Here is a 27,020-nt window from a genome sequence, read left to right on the forward strand (position 1 = left end):
GGTATGCACTAAGAGAGGACCATTTAAATTGGATACCATCAAATGCTTTAACCATCAAGTGGTATAGCACCCATCACTGACCATCAAAATGTCCACGTGCTGCATCTGCCAGCATTTATTTTCAATTAATCCTCAGTAAACTTGATATTGTCATTAACCCTGACCATCTGCACTCGCCTCGCCCTCGGCATTTCCTACAAAATCTCTTTGCAGTCGCGGGCCATGTGTCCCCGCTTTTGGCAGCGAAAGCACGCACCTGCCTGCTTAGCTGCCCCTAAACTACTGCGAAAACCCCAGCCACGTTGACCTTGCTGTGGATTCCATCGGGGCCGAAAGCTCTGCCGCCATGGCCTGGCAACGCCACCTTGTGGCCCCACCCGCGCTTTATTATCGGCAGGAGGAGCGGCCAAACCTAAATGCTTGCGAGCGAATCGCAAACGCTTGTCGGAATCCTCGCCCGTAATCGACTTGTAGATATACATGGCGATACCCTGTACCTTAGCTTCTACATGTTTCGTGCACTCGGTGAGTAGATTCACGTACATCTGTTTCTCTTTAATGTCGTCGGAGGACAGTGGTGCAAACTCATCCACGTACTTCCTTAGTAGTGACATCACGTATGCTACATTGCGGTCATAGCCAGTCTCCGCGCAGGCCTTCAAAAGCTCCAGTCGCCTTGGCTTGTGGACCTCAAAAGCGGATTTCGCCTGCATCATATATAAACAAACGAACGCCGAACATGCAACTCACAGGCCAAAATGCAGAGTAGAAATATGCCATCATTGATGTGCCCAAACTGGTATCTACTCTATATCATGATCACGGATTAATATCCCATGGACTAAGCTCGGATCACACTGGGTTTCCTGAGCTTTCTCTCGTGGCCCTGCCACCTCTAGCCTGTTGGAGGTCCAACCTCGATTCCAAATATAGCTCTGGTCAATCATGTTTCTCTATAATTATCGCTAGCTAGCTACCATTGACGTATTTTGCCCGCAGCAAGATAAATAACCATTCTCTACCTTAATAAAGCTCAGATCTATTCAATCTTTTTTGATCTCAGTATCATTGTTATTTTACTGCTATATATTGTCGTTATCTGCTCTAACAAACCTAACTGGACTATAAAATTCTCGGCAAACTTTGGTTAACATCTTGTCTGCGGGAATGCTGACTTAAGTGGTCTATCCTTTACCATATCCATATTTATAATTTTATTTTATTTTATATATATATATATATATTTTTTTTTTTTTTTTTTTTTTTACGACGTTCCGTTGTACATTGAGGTCAAAACTCGGTCTAAAATTGCTTAAATATTTAAAATTAGATATAAGGTTTGCTCTGCGGCGCCTCAGAGATCAAATAATGACCCGAGATCAAATAATGCTATCTTGGTCCTCTCAATTCGGATCAGGACCCTGAATCAAAGTTGGAATGGGATGCTATCCCAATGTGCATTGAGGCCCAGCCTCGGCTCGAACTTTCGGTACCTTGTCCCCCTGCATGTCCGATTTCCAATGAACCTTTGGAGGTTCGCCCTCAGAAATAAATAACTTATCAGCTTTTCCTCAATGAATCCTGTTCCTTATTATCTCAAGATCCAACCTGACTCCAAATACTTCAATTTATCAACATTATTTCCCAGAATTTCCTTTCTATGGTTCTTAAGGCCCAATCTCTGAATTAACTTAAATTTAATTTTTTACATTTCTACCTGGAAACCCTGCCCCTTATCACCTCAAGGCCTAACCTTTGAAACGACACCGAAATAAAATTTTATCAGACTTCTCTCGGGGAATCTTGCCCCTTTCCATCTCAACGCCCGACTTCTGGATCGAAACCTATAAAGCTTAAACTATGCGCTCTCTTCAGGGAACCCAGCCCCTTCTCACCTCTGGATTCAACCTCTGAATTGAACCCTAAATTTAATTTTCTGAAAGGTATGCTGAAATACTACATAACCTTAAATGAACCCCAACAAGGCGTCTGCGGATTTTATATAATTTACATCCAATATCTCAGGGGTCCTGCCCCATCTCACCTCGAGGTCCAACCTCAGATCCAAAACCAACGCCCGATTTCTCGTGGGTCCTACCCCAGGCGCATCTCGAAGTCCAACCTCGGATCCAAAACTATAATCCGATTTTCGGGGGGTCCTACCCAAGTGCTTCTCAAGGTCTAACCCCGGATTAAAATAACCTTTTCCCAATTAAGTATTGGATGCCAAATCCCCTTTGCGGTTCCAATTTCGCTACTTATAATGGAATTCCTCGAAACCCCTATCATGCGTCTCACCTCGAGGTCGAACCTCGGATCCAAACTAAAATCCAATTTATTGTGGGTCCTACCCCAAGTGCAACTCAAGGTCCCACCTCGGATCCAAAAACTTTTTCTCAATTTAGAATTGGATTTAAAATTCACTTTGCGGTTCAAATTTGGCTACATAATATGGAATTCCTTGAAACTTTTAGCATACGTCTCACCACGAGGTCGAACCTCTAAAATCCAATTTCTCGTGGGGTCCTACCCATGTGCATTCCAAGGTCCAACCTCGGATTCAAACCTTTCCCGATTAAGCATTTGATTTCAAATCCACTTTGCGGTTCAAATTTGGCTACATAATGGAGTTCCTCGAGACCTTTACCATACGTCTCACCTCGAGGTCCAACCTCGTATCCAAAACTAAATTCCAAATCCCGAGTGCATCTCAAGGTCCAACCTCGGATTCAAATAATCTTTTCCCAATTAAGTCTTCGATTTTAATTCCACTTTGTGGTTTACTTCTGGCTCCATAATCATAGAACCCAAGATATTTCTCATAAACCCTACCATACATCTCGCTTCGAGGTCCAACCTCGGATCCAAACCTATATTTTCTTGGGACCTTGTTCATGCGCCCTAGGTCCAACTTCGGGCTCACAATCTTAGCTCAAAAGGAACGAACATTTCTTTGTGCCATCTGCAACTAATGCTGACTTTATTCCATCAAACGATCTGCTCCACCGGAAATGTACAAACCTTGGGTCCTTAATACTTTGAAAACGTTTTACTTCGACGGTTCCGCCGCCTACGCCCCAATATCCAAACATCATATAACTATACCTTGCCCACAATTTTTTAAGGGAACGAATATACAATGAAATGCAAACAAGTTTATAAATACAATACACTTCCAATCTTATTCACCTGTGGCACCGGGCTAGGAGTCGTCTTCTGATCGACAGCGTCATCCGTTGCATCACTGGGACCAGGACATGTTGCGGCACCGGCATCTTTCGCTGGCAGCGCGTCAGCCGCCTTGTTCTGCTCTCCCTGCTGTTGGCGTTTCTGCTGCTTGGAAAGCCTTCCGACCGCCTGTTCGGCCAGTGGGCCCGCCTCCACACGTGCCATCAGTCGCTCAAAATTTCGCCGCTGACCTCCATTAGGGGCAAGGGCCAAAATGTGGTCTGACCACGCCCTATCTAGACCTAACAACTGGTCCACATCTTCCCAGCCGTCTTTAATCATGTCTTCAAAATACTTGGCCGAGATCTTGAACGCCACACAGAGCCCTTTAAATGCGGGACTTGCCTGGGTTTCTACGCCTTCGTAGGCGTCGGGTTTCTCCTGCAAAATAAAAGGCGTTTGAACATTAAATTGAGAACACCAATGCCGCCACTTAGAGTTCAGTCGATCTAAAGCACGAATATAAATGATGCGGAGCGCCGGCTTAATGCTGCCAGCGCGAACCTAATATCACGGACTAAAACAATTTGATTGTTAACTGAAAGGTTGAAGCATTCTACGTAGGCCTGCCTACATGCAGCTGAAATTATATAGATAAATGAGGACCCCTGGCCCAAGGCTTTCATTCTGCCTGCCGATAAAATAGACACCTGAAGAACATAATTCCTTATTCTTTATTATTATTATTATTTAATCTCAAAACATCGATCCCCTGATGTGTATTGGCCGGGACCGAACAAACCTCGTTATTATCCGCGTTGTACGATTTATTGTTCATGCAGTGTTCAACTAGTGCATCATTTATTTATTTAAGATCCCTTGCATTCCAGCATTTATTTAATAATTTGAAACGTAAGATTTATTCTGGGTGTTTTGTCTAAATGAAATGATGGGCTACCTTACCTCCACTATATCGTACGTGATATCCATGTCTTGATTGAGAGAACTGAAATTGAAATCGCACTATAGGGTTCGGAAAATCCAAAATGTACTGCGCACCGAAACACTGACCGTGGGCATTCCTCAAACGCCAAACGGTTCATTCAAGCACGTTGCGATCGCACCCAAACGAATCTCACTTCACGGCCCGCCGATTCACAATAGACAACATTCTCACGAAGCAATAATTTGCATATCATGGCCATCAGCAACGTCGTCAGACTGCCCTCTGAACGACATTGTGAGCCATGCGCACTCAGCAAGATTATCAACGGCCGTTGGAAGGTCTTTCAACGACCTGAAAAGTGCTAAACAGGATGATAAAATCGTACAAGGCAACTATTATTTTCGGGGAGCATAGCTCTCCGCGACACAATATTATAAACACAAGAACATTTTCTCCATGCATGTACATGTACCAGCAGGCCTGGCTAATCAACCCACATTTCTATTCAATAAACAAGAACAGTCTTACCGTTAATTTCCTTCGACAAAACCGCTCCAGAATGCCATAAAACCATAAACTACCCCTGATCTCCCGATCGCATTTCCCCCAAATTGCTCTCCTTATCCCGATTCCCCTATACTTATCATAAGATAGGGAATCGCTAATAATCGCCAGCGTAGCTCAAGGACACCCAGCTGGCGAGCTGCTAGAATCACGAATGACTTGATTCCTCTGTCGCCCTCATCGTTTAGAGCGGTACAAATAGTTGATTCCTTTTACTGTTTCTCTTCATTTTGCGACGAATAAACCCAACCCCAAAATGCCTGTTTTCCAGAGAGGGGGAAACCTTGTGTGGACGTGGGCAAGTCCACCCAACGTATCTGAGACCTGGTTTATGTGGACATCTTTTAGTCACCACTAAAGCACTCTGTCAACCACTCGTAACATGTATATCCAGAAACCCCTTTGAAGATGAGACACTTAAATAGCTGGGCCCATGAATCTACAGATTTCTGTTTGAGGTACTTTGCTTAAATATTGTGGTGTTTTTATATTCAACAGTATCATCAAATCCGTGCTTACCTTCACCTTGCCAGAATGGTGGGACTTGTTACAACGTTTCTCCTGGGATTTCATTCATCTGCGATTGTCCTGAAGGCTTTCAAGGAACTAGATGTGAATCATACGGTATGTTTTCCCCCAAATTTTAATTGATGAAAATACTAATATATCTGGAAAAAAATGCAATATGTAGGGGGGGGGGGCCTGAATACAGAATATCCGAGGGAGGGGGAGACAAAATCTGCTTTTACACCTGATCCTGCTGTTACCTGCCTTGTATCACTTAGAACCATTTAATTTTGAACGATGTCTAATCTTCAAAGCTCAATTGTGATTCGACCTTAATATTACAAGGTTTTCGAGAAAAGTGGTATTTATACTAAAATGGTTACTTATCAAGTAGTTCCATAGGAAAATGTAAATGATGTCTATAAAAAAAGTAAAACTAGGGACTACACGATTAAGATTAAAACAAATCACGCTAAGTTTAGATTGAAATACACACACACAACTAATAAAATCGAGTTAAAACTTAATCTATTAAAGGGAATAATACAACATTTGCAAACATCAAAAAACAAAACTACCAATTTGTTTACGAAATACCTTACTTATTGCTGGTAAATGACAGTCTAAAGCATCCTGTAAAATTATGACACCATGTGTGAAGTCATTTTCAAGAAAAGTGGTATTTTGTAAAAAAATTCCAACGGTGGTCGGCCGACCACCGTTGGAAAAACCAAACTATTTTTCAACTACTGCTCCATATTTATCAGGTTTTTTTTCAGTCCAAATTTTGTTTGCTATTGTCAACATGTTCATGAACGGGTGCAGGACAGTTTGACTGGTTCCATTACCTTACAATTTTCCGGCATCTATAAATTGATCCATTTCATCTTTAGTGGAGTCCGGGAACAAGACTACTTGAACATTTTTGTTTTTCTTGGTTTTTGCAGCAGTTTCGAACACAAAACTTCAAACATGTCAGTCTAACAATACTTGATTTGAATATACTAACCCATCGAAATATTTCATTTCTGAAAATTATAGCAAAAGCCAATAATGTACATTCCCTTTAAATTGACTGAATTTCACTCTAAATCGTATGGTCCCTAGTTTCAGTCGGCGGGAGTGAATTTTCACTCCTTGGAATTGTATGAGAGAGTGTCAGGTTGTATTGATGTTATTGTGAGAAAATTTCACTGATCGATTTCCCATGAGGTACTTTGCTTGAATATTGTGGTGTTTTTATATTCAACAGTATCATCGTCTCCGTGCTCATCTTCACCTTGCCAGAATGGTGGGACTTGTTACACGAATTCTTCTGGGGATCAAATCTACTGCAATTGTCCTGAAGGCTTTCAAGGAATAACATGCGAAACATACGGTATGTTTTCCCCAACTTTTAATTGATGAAAATACTAATATACCTTGGAAAAAAATGCAATATGTATAGGGGGGAACGAATACAGAATATCCGAGGGAGGGGGAGACAGAATCAGCTTTTTTACCTGATCCTGCTGTTACCTGCCTTGTATCACTTAGACCCGTTTAATTTTGAACGATGTCTAATCTTCAAAGCTCAATTGTGATTCGACCTTAATATTACAAGGTTTTCGAGAAAAGTGGTATTTATACTAAAATGGTTACTTATCAAGTAGTTCCATAGGAAAATGTAAATTATGTCTATAAAAAAAAGTAAAACTAGGGACTACACGATTAAAATTAAAACAAATCACGCTAAGTTTAGATTGAAATACACACACACAACTAATAAAATCGAGTTAAAACTTAATCTATTAAAGGGAATAATACAACATTTGCAAACATCAAAAACAAAACTACCAATTTGTTTACGAAATACCTTACTTATTGCTGGTAAATGACAGTCTAAAGCATCCTGTAAAATTATGACACCGTGTGTGAAGTCATTTTCAAGAAAAGTGGTATTTTGTAAAAACAAATCCAACGGTGGTCGGCCGACCACCGTTGGAAAAACCAAACTATTTTTCAACTACTGCTCCATATTTATCAGTTTTTTTTTCAGTCCAAATTTTGTTGGCTATTGGTAACATGTTCATGAACGGGTGCAGGACAGTTTGACTGGTTCCATTACCTTACAATTTTCCGGCATCTATAAATTGATCCATTTCATCTTAGTGGAGTCCGGGAACAAGACTACTTGAACATTTTTGTTTTTCTTGGTTTTTGCAGCATTTTTGAACACAAAACTTCAAACATGTCAGTCTAACAATACTTGATTTGTTATACTAACCCATCAAAATATTTCATTTCTGAAAATTATAGCAAAAGCCAATAATGTACATTCCCTTTAAATTGACTAAATTTCACTCGGGACTAAATCGTATGGGGTCCCTAGTTTCAGTCGGCGGGAGTGAATTTTCACTCCTTGGAATTGTATGAGAGAGTGTCAGGTTGTATTGATGTTATTGTGAGAAAGTTTCACTGATCAAATTTCCCATGAGGTACTTTGCTTGAATATTGTAGTGTTTTTATATTCAACAGTATCATCGTCTCCGTGCTCATCTTCACCTTGCCAGAATGGTGGGACTTGTTACAATAGTTCTTCTGGGGATCAATTCTACTACTGCGATTGTCCTGAAGGCTTTCAAGGAACTGCATGTGAATACGGTATGTTTTCCCCCAACTTTTAATTTATGAAAATACTAATATATCTGGGGGAAAAAAAATGCAATATGTAGGGGGGGGGGGGCGAATACAGAATATCCGAGGGAGGGGGAGACAGAATCGGCTATTACACCTGATCAAGCTGTTACCTGCCTTCAGTGGCGTAGCCAGGAATGTTTCAGTGGGGGGGGGGGGGGGGGGGGCCGCTGGAAGATTTCATGGGGGCGTCAACCAGGGGCGTCAATCGCTTCTCAAAAGTGGGGGGGGGGGGGACATACCTTGATCATAACTGATGCAAGCGCGAAGCCCTTACGGCGTGGTGTTTGGGGCCCGCCTAAGGGCCCCAAAAAAATTTGGATTCTAGATGTTCTGTGGTGTGATTTGAAGCAATTTCTTACGACTTTCCTCCATGCTTTAACAAATATTTTCTTGGCAAAAGATAATTATTTGGACATCGTTTTCGAGGTTGGAGACATTGAATCAGCTATCGGTATTCTGAGCTATTGGCGTGGGGTTCGGGGCCCGTCTAAGGGCCCCGAAAAAAAATTGGATTTTCGATGCTCTGTGGTGTGATCTGAGGCAATTTCTTACCACTTTAACCAATAATTATCTTAGCACAATAGATAATAGTTTAAACATAATTTTCGAGGTTTTCTCAGCTAAAGGCATAAGAAAATTTTTGGAAACTTGTTTTCGAGGTTGGAGTCATTGAATCAGCTACCAGAATTCTGAGCTATAGGCGTGGGGTTCGGGGCCCGCTTAAGGGCCCCGAAAAATTTTGGATTCTAAATGCTCTGTGGTGCTATCTGAGGCAATTTCTGACCACTTTAACCAATATTTTCTAAGCAAAAGATACATTGTAGTATGGCGTCATGTAGATCAATGATCATTTCTTTAGAAACTCAAAATCTCAGTGGGGGGCGACTGGGGGGCGACAAGGAGGGGGGGGGGGTCGCCCCCCACGCCCCCTACGCCACTGCCTGTCTTGTATCACTTAGACCCGTTTAATTTTGAACGATGACTAATCTTCAATGCTCAGTTGTGATTCGACCTTTGAATTACAAGGTTTTCGATAAAAGTGGTATTCATACTAAAATGGTTACTTATCAAGTAGTTCCATAGGAAAATGTAAATTATGTCTTTAAAAAAAGGAAAACTAGGGACTGCACGATTGGGATTAAAACAAATCACGCTAAGTTTAGATTGAAATACACACACACACAAATAATAAAATCGAGTTAAAAATCGAGTTAAAACTTAATCTATTAAATTGACTGAATTTCACTCTAAATCGTATGGTCCCTAGTTTCAGTCGGCGGGAGTGAATTTTCACTCCTTGGAATTGTATGAGAGAGTGTCAGGTTGTATTGATGTTATTGTGAGAAAGTTTCACTGATCGAATTTCCCATGAGGTACTTTGCTTGAATATTGTGGTGTTTTTATATTCAACAGTATCATCGTATCTGTGCTCATCTTCACCTTGCCAGAATGGTGGGACTTGTTACACGAATTCTTCTGGGGATCAATTCTACTGCAATTGTCCTGAAGGCTTTCAAGGAATAACATGTGAAACTTACGGTATGTTTTCCCCCAACTTTTAATTTATGAAAATACTAATATATCTGGAAAAAATGCAATATGTAGGGGGGGGGGGGGCGAATACAGAATATCCGAGGGAGGGGGAGACAGAATCAGCTATTACACCTGATCAAGCTGTTACCTGCCTTGTATCACTTAGACCCGTGTAATTTTGAACGATGTCTAATCTTCAAAGCTCAATTGTGAATCGACCGTTATATTACAAGGTTTTCGAGAAAAGTTGTATTTATACTAAAATTGTTACTTATCAAGTAGTTCCATAGGAAAATGTAAATTATGTCTATAAAAAAAGTAAAACTAGGGACTTACACGATTGAGATAAAAACAAATCACGCTAATTTTAGATTGAAATACACACACCCCACAAATAATAAAATCGAGTTAAAAGTCGAGTTAAAACTTATTCTATTAAATTGACTAAATTTCACTCTAAATCGTATGGTCCCTAGTTTCAGTCGGTGGGAGTGAATTTTCACTCCTTGGAATTGTATGAGAGAGTGTCAGGTTTTATTGATGTTATTGTGAGAAAGTTTCACTGATCGAATTTCCCATGAGGTACTTTGCTTGAATATTGTGGTGTTTTTATATTCAACAGTATCATCGTCTCCGTGCTCATCTTCACCTTGCCAGAATGGTGGGACTTGTTACACGAATTCTTCTGGGGATCAAATCTACTGCAATTGTCCTGAAGGCTTTCAAGGAATTACATGTGAAACATACGGTATGTTTTCCCCCAACTTTTAATTTATGAAAATACTAATATATCTGGAAAAAATGCAATATGTAGGGGGGGGGGCGAATACAGAATATCCGAGGGAGGGGGAGACAGAATCAGCTGTTTCACCTGATCCTGCTGTTTGCCTTGTATCACTTAGACCCGTTTAATTTTGAACGATGTCTAATCTTCAAAGCTCAATTATGATTCGACCTTTATATTACAAGGTTTTCGAGAAAAGTGGTATTTATACTAAAATGGTTACTTATCAAGTAGTTCCATAGGAAAATGTAAATTATGTCTATAAAAAAAGTAAAACTAGGGACTACACGATTGAGATAAAAACAAATCACGCTAATTTTAGATTGAAATACACACACACACAAATAATAAAATCGAGTTAAAACTTAATCTATTAAATTGACTGAATTTCACTCTAAATCGTATGGTCCCTAGTTTCAGTCGGCGGGAGTGAATTTTCACTGCTTGGAATTGTATGAGAGAGTGTCAGGTTGTATTGATGTTATTGTGAGAAAGTTTCACTGATCGAATTTCCCATAAAAAAAACCCAATGAATGGGAGGTTTGCGGTAGCCGTGAATGATATCTCTTAGTGAGTTGTGTTATTCTGAGAAAAACCAGTTGGTTTAACTTGACGTTTCGAACAGTATGCTCTGCTCGTCATCAGTCTCCTGCACGGACAGAGCATACTGTTCGAAACGAAACTATTAAGAGACTAAATGAAACAAAACTAAGAGATATCAACCACATGGTATTACCACAACTTTCTATACATTGATAATGTCCACAATGCAAATCCTTAAGTCTTAATTAAATGAAGAAAAAATTGGATAATAATATGGCATATTATGCGCGTCATGCGTGTGATGTTATGGATGGAAATGAGATGCTTTAATCATCCTTTAGTGTCGACAATTGGCGGCTTTTCTCCTTCTGGAAACAACTCTGTTGTTTTATTTTAGTATTACAGTCTGTAATATGATATAAAGTCTACAGAATCGAAGTGTGACTATAAGTGTCGATTTAGGTGTAACAGACTAGAGTCCTATACAGAATATTTTACCAAATGGATACTGATTCTAAGAGCAAATTTGAATAATATAAAAGAACTAATGTAAAAAAAACACCACCCGGCAATGAAAGACAGAAGCGCAAGAAATTAAATACAAACTCGTTTGGTTTCGAGCGTTGCACAAGTCAAGTTAACAATGACTGTGGAAATACTATTTAAGATCGTTTTGTTTTCAGCGTGCAATTGCTACACCGACTCAACCGGTAAACCGAACGACTGTGAGGTTTCAGCAAAGTGTGACGTTGCTGACATCCTAGAAGTCCTGGCACAGGTAGTTCATAGACGTCTTGCCCAATTAATTCATCATTACCTATGTAAAATTGAAATCGAAACTCATGAGCACACGAAAATAAGCTCTAGTTTCAGTTTAGTTAACACATTTTCCCGGTACCCCATGATTGTCAATGTGTAAACGCACACAATCACACGCCACATTGGTGTCTGTCTAACTTTTTGGAGTTTGTATGGCGACATAAACATTATTGATGCGATAGACGGATTATTACCAACAAAGTAGTCCAAGTAACTTTTACCCTACTTATCGCCTTTTTAAACATTTGGACATGAGCTGGCGACAGTCTACTGACGCCAGATCATGGAATGTAACTACGCCAGTAAGGAGGTCCGCTCAAATGATTAGATTTAAGGACGCCAAGGACAAATCAAGACAAACAGAAACAAATCAAAGCAGGAGTCAAATTATGCTTGGTCTCATGAACTTGTTCACAAAATCGATTAAAATAGTTTAAATTAACACCTGATCTCAATTTTAACCTACAAAAACAACTGTTACAAAAAGTATTGATAAGATAATAGATTCAGTTTCTAGCTCTATAAATTGTGACACAGTTGCCAATGATAAAATATATTAAATCACAAAGTTTGTATTTCTAAAGTTCCCAGATTCAAAGTGAGGTTCCTAAGATTCACCGGCTCCCCGAACGCCTGGCCAGTGTCCGGCTGTTGTGAACTAGGCCTCCAAATTGTTTGACATGAAACAGCCATATTACCATAAATCAACATGTGACACACGGTGATTAAAACTTTGAGATTGTGAAGACTAATTCACCCCCAAATCACTCCTTTTGTCAACATGAAATAAACTAAAACCTAGCCCAGCGGTAGCAGAGAACTTGCATTATGACATCAGAATGTAAAGATAATACAAATTTTGCTCAATTGAAACTAAAATGTTGGTTTTCAAGCACAAGTTTTGTACACGATACTCGCACTTTGGTGTGCAGGCAGAAAAGGGATGATATTCGCGCGTTCACGGCACTGAGTGCGCGTTTGTATACATTTTTCTGGGCTGTGTGCCAATTGTACGGTGCCTCGTAAAAGACGTCTCACTACATTACAAAAGGCGATAAGTAGGGTCAAAGATACTTGGACTACCAACATAGTGATTTTTCTCGAGATGCTACATGGAGTTTGCCCCCTATTTAAACCAAGAACGAAAACAAGCTCAACGACAGCTTAAGTTCGCAATTGGCTTTTGTGGACCACAGTTTTTAGAGACACTGCCCAACCAGTTTAGGGTTGGGGTTACGGTTTGTTCAAAGAGTAAACTTATTAATACTTCCATCATGTCTAGAACTTGGAGGGTAGGTAAGCTATGTGAGCCGGCTACGTAACCTTTATACTTGAGCCAGGCATTATATACAGTAATAAAATCATGTGATGAGAATCAGAAATTGTTTGGCTTGTACGCATTTGTGGTGATACATGAACTTAATATGAACCATTTGCATTTTTATTCATAGATCGTGGTGAATGAAACCAATGTTCTTCCAGTGTCCGCTACGCTGAAGAACGCGACATCGAGTTTAATGAACACAGGGGATGAGCTCTCTCTGACGGCAACGGTTCTGGAGAATATAGCAAATGTAACCAGTCCAAGCCTCCAGGTACTAACGTCAAGATATTCAAGATTCACATGCCTCATTCTAAATGATCTTTATATATACTGACTCGATATTGCACACGCTTTTTTTCCGTTAGTGGATGCCAAAAGCATACGGGTTGTAGCTTCTTCTGTTGAAAAACGTCAAGGGTAAACATATTTCACTTTTACTTTTTTGGGGGAGGCAAGAGTGTTTGCCCCTTGGAGGCTAGAAACAATAGACTTGTGTTCTGACAATTTGCTTCCATATAGGTGACCGTTAACGTTGTCAAGACGGTCGACAACGTTCTCAATTTACGTAACGAAATCTTCGAAGAGAGTGATGATGATGCTGCTGGAAGGATCCTCCAAACCTTCGAGACACAGCTGACGTACGTCAGGGAAAACCTGACCATGGTCGACAACCTGTCAAACCTAGCTGTCGATGTCGTCATACTTGGCCCAGATTTAGACACCGATTCCGGCATAAGCTACGCTAGCATCCCCAGAGGCGGGTTCGTCGATGACACCCTGCAGAACAATGAGGGTCAGTTGAGTTCGGTGACCGAACCACGGGATGACGCCGAAGCATTCATTGGTCTTCCCGGAGAAGCTCTGAAATTGGATGATGAACAAGGTAAAGAAAAACATGCAATGAAGTATTTTTGTAAGTAATGCAAAGAGGGAAATAGGGACAGTTATGTCAGGAACTAAAGCGAATTGAATCGTTTTTAAATCAAAGTATGTGACAATTAATTTGTTTCATGCAGGTTCCATGGTAAATTTGCCTGTTGTTTTCGCCGTGTACCTGACCTCCAAGCTGTTCCAGCCAGCCACACCCGAGTCCCTGAGCTTTCCTGACTGGAGAAAAGTTGTAGTGAACAGTCGCATCATATCAGCTATCGTCGGAGACCGAGATCAAATCATTGAAAACCTGATGAGCCCTGTTGTAACGTCTTTCATTTCTCTGGACGTAAGTGACATTAATAACATTCGGACACAAAAATGAAAATTTAAATGATGGCATACAATTTATTCCATCCAAGCCAAAAGCATACCAAGAATTTTAATTCGAAATTGTTTAATGCGGTAAATATTTTTTTATAAAGAGTTTCTTGGACCCGATCCCCTTGTTTCGTTTACTGCCCATCTTTTTTGTCTGTTTTTACAAATACAAATTGAAGAAGGTCACATTTTTTTTTTACTGTACTCAAGATGTTTTCTTTCGTTTCAGACATCACTTACAGGTGAGTCAATCTGTGTCTTTTGGGACACTGCTGCTAGCAACTGGTCCACCGAGGGATGTACTCGGTCCACGGTCAACCCTGGTCAACGTTTCGTGGCCTGTGACTGCAATCACCTGACTAACTTCGCTATTCTACTGGTGAGTCTAACGGTGTAATTGATTTAAATTACATTCTTCTGTTTTTTTTGTGTGCGAGTTTTTGTGTGGCTGTTTATTGCTTGCTTTCTGTTTTTGTTTTGTCTTCTCAGAGTTATTATGGTGACATTGACAACTTTGCGTTGGACATCATCAGCAAGGTCGGGTGTGCAGTATCGATCGGGGCGCTGCTTCTGACTATTATGGCCTGTTTGGTGCATCGGTAAGAATTGGGTTATGAGGGTAGTGGCCAATATCGCCAGAAATGATATTTTTAAAGTACCAGACATTCAATTAATAACGTGCGTTATTTTCCTCAAGTTTGAAGATTGTGGAAACTTTATGGGATCATAAGATGAATTTTACGTGGGAACATGATTCTGTGCAACTTTCTACCCCTATTTGACATCCCTTTTTGATCTGACATCTACTTTGATTAAAAAGTGTCCTTCATTAACATCAAAAAAGTTACATGTTTTTCCTGACGACTGAGGGCGCTGTTGCTTTGTTATTTCAGGGAGACACTGTTCAGTTTAGGGGTCTTTTGTTCAAATTGCGACAAATTGTCGCAACTACAACCGCAAAAAAATCCGAAATGCTGTCAGCTTTTGGTGTAGAAGTAGATGCAGGTTTCTGCCTGAATTGAATTGAAATCACACTTTTGCTTATGAATATGTAAACTTGCATTAAGAAACCACAAAGGCAAAATACCCTTGAAAATAGCAAAACGAAAATTGAAAATAAGGTTGAATGGGACACAAAGGTGCATTTTCAAGGAATACTTTAAAAAAATATATTGCATGGGCCCTTTAACTTGGTGAGATTCTTGTCAACCGCATGTTTAAAAAAGATAACGATTCTGCTTCGATGACACAGTGAGCTTAGAAACAACCCAGCCAAGAAGTCATTCATCAACCTGTGCGTATCCCTGCTGGCCTTGTACGCGGTCTTTCTGGCCGGTATAGACCGGACTAAGCCCCCGGTCACCTGTGTCATCATGGCCGCTCTGATCCACTACTTCTTTCTGACCTCCGTCTGCTGGGCCTCGGCCGAGGCGCTGAATCTTTTCTACCTGCTTGTCATCACGCGCAGGGGACTGATGACTGGATATCTGTTGAAGATGCTGCTGTTCTGTTGGGGTTAGTTTTAGATTTCCTTATCAAGGGCATGTACATGAGTCGCCCTCTTCAAAGTGTTGTTGAAGGTTAGGCCTTGGTGTCCGCGAGTCAATAGAGTGAGACCATTCTGAACTCATTCTTCATCAGAAGTGTAGAGTTGCAACAAATCTTGGATGGAGGTCCATGCCTATACAGGTTCAATACAAAATTGCTGAACGAAACAACATCGACATTACAGCTTCAAATGCAGACACTTTATAATAGAGCGTTTTTGTTCTTCATTTTCTGGAAACCTAAGTCGTGAAACATTTTCGAGGTGCGTTTGAAACTAACTGCTATAAAAGCTTTCAGTTATCAACGCGAAGACGCACTTTATTAAGAGGTGAACTTGCAGTTGCAATGTACTCAGTAGAAACTCACAAACTTAAACGGTATTACTTGTGGTTTATAAGGTATCCCGATGGTGATCGTGGCCTTGACGTTCGTGGTGCCGTATTTGGTCACTGGACAGTGGGAACTCGAGGGCGAATAGTGAGTATAAAAGGGTCCTTATGAGATGAATTTTTCTTAGGAACACATTTTGTGCAGGTATTTCCTCTAGAAATGTGGAAACTATTTGACATCCTTTTTTTGGTTAATTTTATTAAAAAGTGCCCTTCTTTACACGTTTTTTTGTTTCTGTGGACAACTGAGGGCGCCATTGCTGTGATGTCATTGTCAGTTTAGGGGTTTTCTGTTCAAATGGTGAACCAAAAGTTTGCTCACTTAAAGCATTTGTGAGACAAGTTTGCTCATTGGCCTTTTCGTGTTCACTGACACATTTTTAAGGAATCGCTGAAGAGGATATTTACGACAGCGAAACCGAAAATCCGGGCAACTTTTGATGCTGAAGTAGCTGTAATATGAGATTTCTACCTGAGATGACGTCACACTTTAGGTCATGAATACGAAAATTCGCATTAGCACCAAAACCAAAAATACTCTTGAACATGATACTTGGACATAAGGTTAAATCCTTGAATATGCATCTTTGTGTCCCACAAAGGTGCATTTTCAAGGATTCCATTAAAACGCGTCGATCTTTCATTATAGATTATAATTGTTTCTCTTTTGTGTACCTTATCATCTGTCTCTTTTTATTTATGATGTCACGTTTGAGCAAGGTTTCTATAAATAGAAAATACAGTAGACCTTATAGGTATAACTTGGTAACACATAGTTACATGACACAACGTATAGATTTGATTTGTGCATGAAGATGTCTGACTCTGTAGAAATGAATACTAACTATAGATGGGTTGTATCTTTGTTAATGAGAGCATGTTCTTACTCGACCTTACTTCAGTCAGATTTGCAAATACGCCCTGTGAAGCATAACCTACGAGAACTATATATTGGATGGTTAACTTGATACTAACTTGAAGCTAATGTGATCGTCTTAAAGAGTTAGATATTTCACACATTGTATCCGCAAACTTATCACAGTGTAATAATCTTCCAAAGAAGAATGATTAAAACACACTGACCTGCCTTGCTTCATTATCTAGCTGCTTCTTAACACCTGGCAACGCACTCTACTTCGGCGTCCTCCTCCCAGTTGGTACGATGCTGCTCTTCAACGTCTTCATCTTCATCCTCCTCGTGCGTCGTCTCGTCTGTCAGCGCATCGAGTCCTCAGTAACCCGCCGTGAGACCCACCTAGATGCCTCCATCCGTCACGGAAGACTCATGCTACCCATAAGCCTACTGCTGGGGGCGACTTGGTTAGTCGGGTTCCTGGCGGTTGAGGGGGCTACCTACGTCTTCCAGTGGATCTTTGCCGTTCTCAACTCGCTCCTTGGCTTGGCTATCTTCCTGCTCTTCATTGTCGGGAAGAAGACGGGGAGGAAAGGGCTTGGGAAGCTGATCTGCGTCGATCAGATCAGGAAGATGACAAGCACCCAGTCATCATCTGTAATCCGTGGAAGCACGCCCCATGGCGTTGGTGTCGCATCAACATAACTGATACAAATGACAAGATATACACATTGAGACGATTGGATGCAAGACCTGCCCCCTCAAAAACAAAATTTACATTTGGATGAGATCACTATGCAAAGCTTCAAATCGGCAGAAATTGAAAACAAAAACCTACAAGTTCAAGCATTTCATTAATGTGATGCATGAATAATTGTACACTGATATAACTCTGTTTGCAGGTTGACTAGATTATCATATGTAATCTTGTATAAAGAGTTCTTTTCTTTCGCGTACATATTCACCACTATCATTTAATTAGAGTTAGACCAGTCGAACTACCGTACATATCGTAAGTTCGGACTAAAGTGGTATATTTTATAACCTTTAGCGTTGATATAATGCTTCTGTATTGGTATATAATCCAGTCTTTATTTTGTAAAATTTTAACAGCTTTTATGTTAATGAACAAGTTAACTCGACCAATTATGATCGAGAAAAAGTATAAAGGAGCTTAAACTTGCTTAAAGTTATATATCTTTTATATTTACAGTTAGTTTTTTCGGCATTCTCCGTGGTCTATTACACAAGGGCGGATCCAGAACACAATTCTGGGGGGGGGGGGAAATTTTGGTCCCCAAAAAGTGTGTCCAAAAAATGACGGCGTGGGGTTCGGTGCCCGCTTAAGGGCCCTGAAAATATGTTGGATTCTCGATGCTCTGTGGTGCGATCTGAGGCAATTTCTGACCACTTTAGCCAATGTTTTTTTAGGAGAAGATGGTGGTGCACTCATTGCCTGCCTTTATTGCGAAGTCACTAAAAAAGAAATTGATTCTTTTTTTTTGGGGGGGGGGGGGATGGCCCCCTTTGGCCCCCCCCTAGGACCCGCCCTTGTTAGATCGTAGTTAGAAAGTATCGTATATTTTGTATATCTATAGGCCTACGCTTTCAAGTTCGCGTGAAACGGCACGCCTTCAACACCCCCCCCCCCCCGTCATTTCACCCCTCTGGCGTTTTCTGCACACCCTGATTCCGAACTTGAAAAATTAATTCAGCTGATCCACGACAATTAATACATTCATGGGCGTCGCCAGGGTATCCTATAGAGGGGGCAAAGCACATTTCCCCCCAAATCCCTGTATTTTCCAGCAATTATCGATTTATCATTTTTCGGGGGTGGGAATTCGGGGACATTATGCCCACACCAATTAAATTAACAGCCTTATTACTTAGCGCCTCTTTTTCTTTATTTTTGTTCCCGTTTTTTCTCTGTTTTTTTTGCTTTTCCGGGGGGGGGGGCAATCGCCCCTTGCGCCCCCCCCCCCCGACGCCAATTCATGTTGCGTGCTATATGATTCACGTGATTGTGGTAAATAAATTGGGATAAAAAGGAAACAATACACAAAATATAGCAATTTTCAGTATCTCTCTTTTATTATAAAAAGGAAACAGCGTACTGACAATCGTGCACCAGGAAAATATTTAATCTGAATTCAGTACACACTGAATTAGTACTGTTTCTTCTTAGTTATTTCAATTATTCATTACGAAAATGGCTTTTAGTTTTAAGTCGTTAGCAAATGTATTAGGAGCAGATGCATACAACTGAAATGTATAGAACCAAATTGTCATCAGTATATCACTATTCCATATCGCACCGGCCCTATTTTCTATAACTGAATTAAGATCAAAAGTTAGTTGAAGTTTCTTAATTGCGGTAAAATGTTTTTGTTGAAGAATAAAATTGAATACACTGAAGGCAAACTTATTTGAAGGCTCACATTGTCCTGATAATTGCCGAGATTTGTATGTTTAAGATGTTTACTTATCCTATTTCAAAACCTTCCGGTTGAGAGGAAACTATTATTGTCGCACTGTTCTTGAGATAGAAAAGACGAAAAATCCGGGGGGGGGGTTGTCTCTGACGTACACAAATGTTTTCTCGCATGTCGGCAGCATGTCGGCTGTGAATGCGATTTCTGAGTCAAAATGTCCACCCGAAATTCGTTCTCACAAGAATAACACAAACTAACGGATGGTTGTAATTGTGTGGACGCTTATATCTTGCTTTTAAATTCTCTTTCCATTTAAATGGCTTTTTACGTTTAAAATGCGTTTTGTAGCCCAATAGGGCGTTTTTCAGGACATAGTGTCGCTTCAATGGGGTGAATATAAAATGTTATAGCGGCATGAATGGTCAATACGATCTTCAGTAACACGCAGAAATCAAATTTAAAAGTGTTAGTAGTTAAGCCCAAAACCCTATTATCATAAAGTGTTATTGTTCAGAAGTCGTGGTGGGTTACTGTAGTCTTCAATGACGCCACCCATGCATCAGTGTGGTTATACGTGTAGGAGTTGTCCTGCATGTGAAAAACAAAATATAGCACAGGGGCTTTAAGTTAAGATTATTAACAATGATAACAGTTCTGCGGACATTAAATCTTCATTAGTTACATAACCCATGACGAATTTAATAGGCCCCACCCCAATTACAGAAAAAAAACGTGTGATTGAGATTTTTTCAATGTTAGCTGTATACTTACCTTGTTCCAACTCTGTATCACGTTTAATTAGCTGCAAAGATATAAACAAAAAATAGGCTATAATATTTATTTCTGTTCAGATGCCAATTTTCAGATGCCAATTATTAACACCCGCCCCCCCCCCCCGACATTACATACACTTATTAATAACCAGCATTATACAACGCCTGAATAAGTCCCCGTCATCTGATTGGTGGGTCGTGGATCACGTGCATTGAATAATAATTATTCGTCCCAACGCACGGCGCGACCGCACAGCAAACAAGTTCCGATGGGTGAAGTTCCATTGCACGGACGGTCACACTATTGGTGGCTCTGACCAATCAGAAGACGAGGATTTATTCGAAGTTTTGTAAAACAAATAATGAATATTTTACATTCGTGCAATGCATGGAAAGCATAATATCATCCGATTTCGCCGGTTGACGCACACCGTTCTTGTGTGTGACGCACGTACACCAGGGGATTTGTACTACATGTACTACACGCAGCGGCCGCGCTCTTCGCGGCAAATGAATCACAGTCTGGCTGGATCATGGTGTCGGTCGGTCACCCCCAACTTGCCGGTGAGGCCCTACTTGTGAACGGAGCGGATAGCCACGCATAAATTATGCCTGGATGCCAGATATCATTCTCACTGCATCTGGAAATCATCCATACTGCTCCAGCGTGAGTATCACTTTTAGTCAGAATAGTTAGTGAGGCAGTAGTCACGCCACCAATGAACACATTCAAGAAATAACGGATGGTTTTGGAGGGTTGATGCTGCATCCATTTTTTACATGGTGGCAGTTGGAGGATTTGGAAGGATGGAAGATGGTTCCTAGCCAAACGTGCTATACAGGGTGATTAAAAAAACAACCCAGATGTCGGGACTATTGTTTTGGTGAAGTTCTTCATGTAGCACTTTGAAAATCTAGGTTATGACAGCCCAATTCATAAGCTTTCTTTGAGTACAAAAATCATTCAAATCACTCGGGTTTCAAGTTCGGAATTTTAAACACAACCACCGTTTTAAAGTTCTGTCCACGGATCACAGAAAAAGGTGTGCGTTCTTTCAGCAAAACGAAAACAATTCACACACATCCCTATGTGGTTTGTTTTTGTTTTGCTGAAAGAACACGGAACTTTTTGGTGATCCGTGGACAGAACCTTACAACGGTGGTTGTGTTTAAAATTCCGTAACTTAACAAGTACATGAGTGATTTGAATTTTTTTTTTACTAAATGAAAGCTTATGAATTGGGCTTTCATATCCTAGATTTTAAAAGTGCTACATGAAGAACTTCACTAAAACAATTGTCCCGAAATTTGGGTTTCGTTTTTTTTTACTCACCCTGTAGAGGTTAGCGTTAAAGGGTTTTTTTCCTCGTTAACAACAGCCGACTTACCTTCGGTGAGTCGTTCCTCCAAAGCACGAATCAGATCTACCTTCAAGTCATCCAGACTGCGCTTTCCCGCTATTATAGATAACATTCCGCAGAATCATGTTACATGTATTTGCAATAGATTGTCGCTCGACAAATAGTCCGACTGACATTGTCTTTGGATGACTTTACTATAAGTTTGATTCGAAATGGTCAACCCCCCAAAAAAAGAAAATCACTGAGAAATGGGTGTTTAACTTTAATTTTTTGCTTATTAAAGGTTACAGGAAGTGAACTTTTGTAAGGAACATATTTTGTGCAACTTTCTACTCCACTTAAAATGTATGAACAATTTGACATCCCTTTTGGTGAAGTTGATTAAGAAGTGCCTTCTTTAAACATTTACAATTTTCCATGTTTTTCCGGACAACTGTATGAGGGCGCTATAAAATATAAAAGCGAGTGCAGTGATGAATACGCAGCTAAGCTTGGAGGAGACTTATACTTTGATAAAAAAACAAGAAATAACCTTGGATTTTAAGTTAAGGAATCTTTAATAAAACAGTTCAGGAAAAACCAAGACCAGTCTCATGAACTTTCTGGAAATCTCAGGGGTGATAAAAAATATACAGGGTCAAAAAAAGCGAAACCCAAATGTCGGGACTATTGTTTTATTGAAATTTTGCATGTAGCACTTTCAAAATCTAGGTAATAAAAGCCCAATTCATAAGCTTTCTTTAAGTACACAACTTATTCAAATCACTCATGTACTTTTCAAGTTACTGAATTTTAAACACAGCCACCGTTTTAAAGTTCTGTCCACAAATCACCAAAAACGGACTCTTTCAGCAAAACGACAGAACTTTAAAATGGTGGTTGCGTTTAAAATTAAGTTACTTGAAAAGTACATGAGTGATTTGAATGATGCTTGTACTAAAAGAAAGCTTATGAATTGGGCTTTCATAATCCTAGATTTTGAAAGTGCTACACGCAGAACTCTACTAAAACAACAGTCCAAACATTTGGGTTTCGCTTTTTTTGACTCACCCTGTATGCCAGCCTATAAGAAACTTCAATTTTGAAAATGGGATCGAAGCACTGACCTTTCACAACCGTGACAACGAAAACACACGAGGACACGTTGCCAGCCCCATCAGTCGCTCTATAGCTGACCAAATGCTGCCCGACGCTGAATGGGTTTGGGTTGGGCGGCGACATTTCCACCTTGGGTTGCACGCCAGAGTTGTCAGTGACGATGGCATCCTCCCAGGATACCTGGGCCGAGTCGGAACCAGGTGGCGCACTCACAGTGATATCAGCCGGGCAAAATGTGAAATACGGAGCGATGTAATCAACTATTAAAAGAATAAAGCAGAAACCACGCAATAGGAAACCCCAGAGTTGTAATGACTCGAGTCAATGACTCTACTCGAGTCCGACTCGAGTCACAATTTTGGGTGACTCGACTAGACTCAAGTCCTTAGGGGCAAATGGCTCGACTCGATTTGAGTCAGTGCGAGCAATTGACTCGACTCAACTGAGTCCCTCATCAGAATGACTCGACTCGACTCGAGAGGGCTAATAAGACTCGAGTCTCAAAAATAAAAGCAAAGCTTTGCGAAACTTTGTTTGCAATGACTTAGGCCTACGCCGGTGCCGGTTTTTGTTCGCGTCACGTTAGAATGTTTGCGAATAATGTATACATATACATGTTTGATCAGTTTCCCCATTAGTTGAATGGCGATCAGCTGGCACCCCCTTTTTATTTTCATTAAGAGCAAAAAGGGGTGTCACCACAGGTAGTAGCCCGAATGTAACTTTAAAAAGCCAAAACAAATTGACTCTCTCTCTCCTGTGTTTATTAATAGTGTTCAAATATTTGTGACTCCAAATTGACTCGAGCTAAAGACTTGCCTCGACTCGACCACACACTGTGACTCGACTCAACTCGACTCGACCTTCTCGACCTAATGACTCGACTGGACTCGAGTCACTTCTTTAAAATGACTCGACTCGACTCGAGTCACAAAAATCAGTGACTCGTTTACAACACTGGGAAACCCTATATCTGTACATGAATGTTCGGCCGTATACTGCAGTCGACAATCAACTTTTGAATAGAATTATGTAAACGTTGTTATTTCTCAGCCAGTGGATTTGACGACATTATATAATTATTGTTTTAATTGTGTAATAATTGGGTAAAACTAAAAAGGTCAAAGTGCATGACCTATGAACTGTTTTCATGGCCTATGAAAACACTGCATTCATTTTAGGACAGACTCTTTGCTAATTTCGCCTAACAAATTACTGGATAACTAGACAAGTAGAGGTATACATAATTCAGGGTTTTCTTCTTTTTTTAAAATCCAATTCCAGTTAGAAACCCAGTGTAGCTTCCATAGCGATTATCAAGTGAAGAAAAACATTCAGTCTGAACTTGAAATTAAGAAAACACAACTTTTCAGGGATTTCCGCATGCATTGGTGTTGTGTCACAGAAACAAAATACCAGTATTTCCTAGAAAGCACTCAGAGAGCGTAAATCTCCGCCAAGGTTAAACGCTTCCCCGCCATATTGTCAGTACACCCAAATGAAATACTTGCATAAATGGTGAAGAATCCTTAATTCAAAATGCTGGATCCAAATATAATTGATCTGTATACTTGTACCAAGGACCACCCAAAACATTGTTCATGCGAATCCGTCAATAGCATTTTGATCTTTTGTTAACAGACAAACCAACCAACCCACCAACCAACCAACCAACAAACCAACCAACCAACAAACTAACCAATCCGATGAAAACATAGCCTCCTTGTAATGGCGTAGGTAATAAGTGGTCAGGTTTTAGAATATTCCTGAAAAACAACTCTTCTTGATTACAACCATTGGAACACATGGCACAATGAATTAACCACGGATCCTAGACACCAGGATAAACGACTGTTCTGAGCTCCAGTAATAATAATAATAATAATAATAATAATGTTGTTTTTTTGCACGACATCTCAAACGGAAATATTCATAAAACTGTAAGTAAAACTTCTTATTTAAGATATAATTGTTCCAAATTATTTAAAAAATAAATACTTCAGGATATAACAGATGGTATTGTGCAGTTTTTGTCGTCATAGATGAAGTATTTACCCGGGAAATAAACGTAAAATTTCGAGGAGAACACCGTTTACCAAAATTTTGTTTTTAATGAGGCTTTTTTTTTTTTAAAGTTTTAGAGAGATGTGATGCCGAACCATCTTAATCTTAAAGCTAAAGATATTGTGCTCGGCATTACCATGGTTATGTAGTTATCACTTATCAGAATTCAATAATATAGACCAAAAACGTAGACTCATGAATATTCAAAAATATAATTCGCTGGCTTGACAGACTTCGAGGCCAGATCGGGCGCAAAGCCTTGCAATTCTGAAAGCCACTGCGCGCAGTGGTCTTTGTTGAAAAGTATTCATGGTGTTTGCCATCAGTACAGGCCGTTATCACGCGTCTAACCAGGAGTTGGGCCGAGTCGTTTATCCTGGTGTCTAGGATCCGTGGTTTATTTATTGTATATCGGACTTACCATCACGCTGGGGATACCTTTCCTCCAAAGCACGGATCAGTTCTGCCTTCAAGTCATCCAGGCTGCGCTCCTCCACTTCCCCGGCTAGACAAATCCAAACCAAATTATAAATTATAAAAATATCACGGTGTATAACAATATTCTGCTTGTTTTTCTTAGATTCTTAAATTCTTTCCACGATGTCTTTTACTTATCAAAAGGTACATGTTTGTGAAAAGTGTAAGAGATAGTTTGTGGTATGAACAATGCGTGACGTATTTACCCATATCCTTCTCGACGTAATCCTTGAAAACATGTTTTCCCACGTTGTCTTCATTCGGAATATAAGTACACTAAAATGTGTGGAAAGAATGTTGCAACCTGACGCCACTTCAGCGGGTGTGTACAAAGTCTATGTAGAGTCACGACAATTCAAGTATTTCCTAACAAAGTTAATCCTTATTTAGGACACCTCTATTTTTACGAATTCTGTTCAAAACTGACTTTTGCAGATGACTATACATTGCCAAAGTGACTTTTGTAGGCTAAAGCAGTCTTTTTTATCCTCAGATAAACTCATGTTAGTTGTAATTTTGAAAGCACTTTCAAAGAAAATGTGACTTTCCTACCTTTTTTTGCAGTTCGCCATCTTGTTTTTTTTAGTCTATTTTCTGTTTGTCATCGTCGTCCTTTACCCCTCATAAATCAAAGCCCTGCCCTCTTTCCACAAAATTAAGCCTGCTGATATTCAAGAAGGTGTCATTGCCAACTGTACAAATGTGTCAAGAAATATCAGAATGTCACTTTTGAGTGTCATTTAGTCAGCTGTTTGGTAAGTCTTTTAACCTTATATATGAACGGGGTCCTAAATGTAAGGATTACCCTAACACAATTGGAAATGTCCTATAGATTCATGTCTTATCGTTTTTGCAATGACTGACCCTCATTGATGATATATGAAGGAAAAGGTGGCGTCAGGTTGCACTATTCGAACCAAATGGATCTCATATTGATCAATTCCGGCCTAAAAGTTAAGGCTTTGAACGGATATAGAGATACTCACCGGGGTAGGCATAAGCACCACTGGCAAGGCCGACGAAGACGACAAGAAGAAACACCTTCATTTTGAGCGACTGAGGATTCGTCTGTTTAGGATTAAAGCCCACACATAACACTGGTTAGGCCTACTGATTTCGGTTCGATCGAGTTAAAAATAACCGAGAAAAAAAATGAATAATTCACAAAAATCAACTATCGCAAACCTTGTTTACTATGAAACTCTCTATGTTATAACTTATCACGAAGATAGACAAGACGCGAGTCCAAAATAATTTATAAGCCGAGAGCTGTCCGCCGTTACACTGCTTCCGTCTCAACTAAACGAAGCTATGCCAAGCTACCTAAACCACACCCTGTCCGATCGGATCATGAATTATGCTCACCCAATTGTGGAAACCCTCACAAAGCGTGTCCAATGAGGCAACCGAGTATCATTGGAGCACGATATAAGCCTACCCGACAGCTATTGTTTCTTATGGCCTCGGCCAAAGATAATTGTGCTTAATCCAGGCACAAGGTTCCCCACAAAAAGGTTTATCACAAGGGGGGAGGGGTGGTAACGGACGTCCGTGCCCCTCGGGTGCCCCGCATATGAAATCTTGAAATAAACAAAAGTATATATCACATCACCTGCCTTCAGGTGTCCCCCGGCCACTACCTTGAAAACATTGTCCACCCCCCCCCCCCTCTCCCCCAAAGTGTGCCCCCTCAAAATTGTCACCCTAGTAAGACCACTACTTATAAGGGCCCTTTTTCTTGAGGGGCATATTCAATGTGTTTTTAACGATAAAAAGCTCGTTTTTGATTGCCTGAAAACTCTGTATTTAGGGGGGGGGGGGGGTAACAAGGGGGCGCAACCTTCCCCAATGTGTCACCCCTTGTTTACGCCCCTGCTTTGGTTCGAAGATGGTGATTCCTTGCA

The 27,020-nt window shown here is 40.3% G+C and overlaps 3 protein-coding genes across 3 annotated transcripts; 1 reads left to right on the top strand and 2 right to left on the bottom strand.

The window, feature by feature from the left end:
- Positions 1–7: 7 nt before the first annotated feature.
- Positions 8–4,875, bottom strand: LOC119720012. Its single transcript, XM_038189511.1, has 3 exons — positions 4,132–4,875; positions 3,190–3,609; positions 8–707 (listed from the first exon to the last, which is right to left on the bottom strand). Exons 1-3 carry the CDS (start codon positions 4,156–4,158, stop codon positions 195–197), a joined length of 960 nt encoding a protein of 319 aa, XP_038045439.1. The 5' UTR covers positions 4,159–4,875; the 3' UTR covers positions 8–194.
- On the top strand, positions 4,366–17,777 carry LOC119721504 (adhesion G-protein coupled receptor G7-like). Its single transcript, XM_038191581.1, has 13 exons — positions 4,366–4,408; positions 5,177–5,302; positions 6,438–6,563; positions 7,703–7,828; positions 11,408–11,502; positions 12,995–13,138; positions 13,387–13,750; positions 13,884–14,086; positions 14,348–14,497; positions 14,608–14,717; positions 15,371–15,633; positions 16,065–16,143; positions 17,160–17,777. Exons 1-13 carry the CDS (start codon positions 4,366–4,368, stop codon positions 17,611–17,613), a joined length of 2,283 nt encoding a protein of 760 aa, XP_038047509.1. The 3' UTR covers positions 17,614–17,777.
- A 1,200-nt stretch (positions 17,778–18,977) lies between these two features.
- Positions 18,978–26,410, bottom strand: LOC119720026 (sushi, von Willebrand factor type A, EGF and pentraxin domain-containing protein 1-like). The gene is made up of 7 exons (XM_038189533.1): positions 26,302–26,410; positions 26,103–26,184; positions 25,061–25,144; positions 22,584–22,835; positions 21,505–21,573; positions 20,115–20,145; positions 18,978–19,931 (listed from the first exon to the last, which is right to left on the bottom strand). The coding sequence occupies exons 2-6, from the start codon at positions 26,161–26,163 to the stop codon at positions 20,138–20,140; spliced, it is 474 nt and encodes a 157-aa protein (XP_038045461.1). The 5' UTR covers positions 26,164–26,184; positions 26,302–26,410; the 3' UTR covers positions 18,978–19,931; positions 20,115–20,137.
- Positions 26,411–27,020: the final 610 nt, after the last annotated feature.

This window comes from Patiria miniata, unplaced genomic scaffold, assembly GCF_015706575.1.
Source record: "Patiria miniata isolate m_02_andy unplaced genomic scaffold, ASM1570657v1 HiC_scaffold_13, whole genome shotgun sequence".
NCBI lineage: Eukaryota > Metazoa > Echinodermata > Asteroidea > Valvatida > Asterinidae > Patiria > Patiria miniata.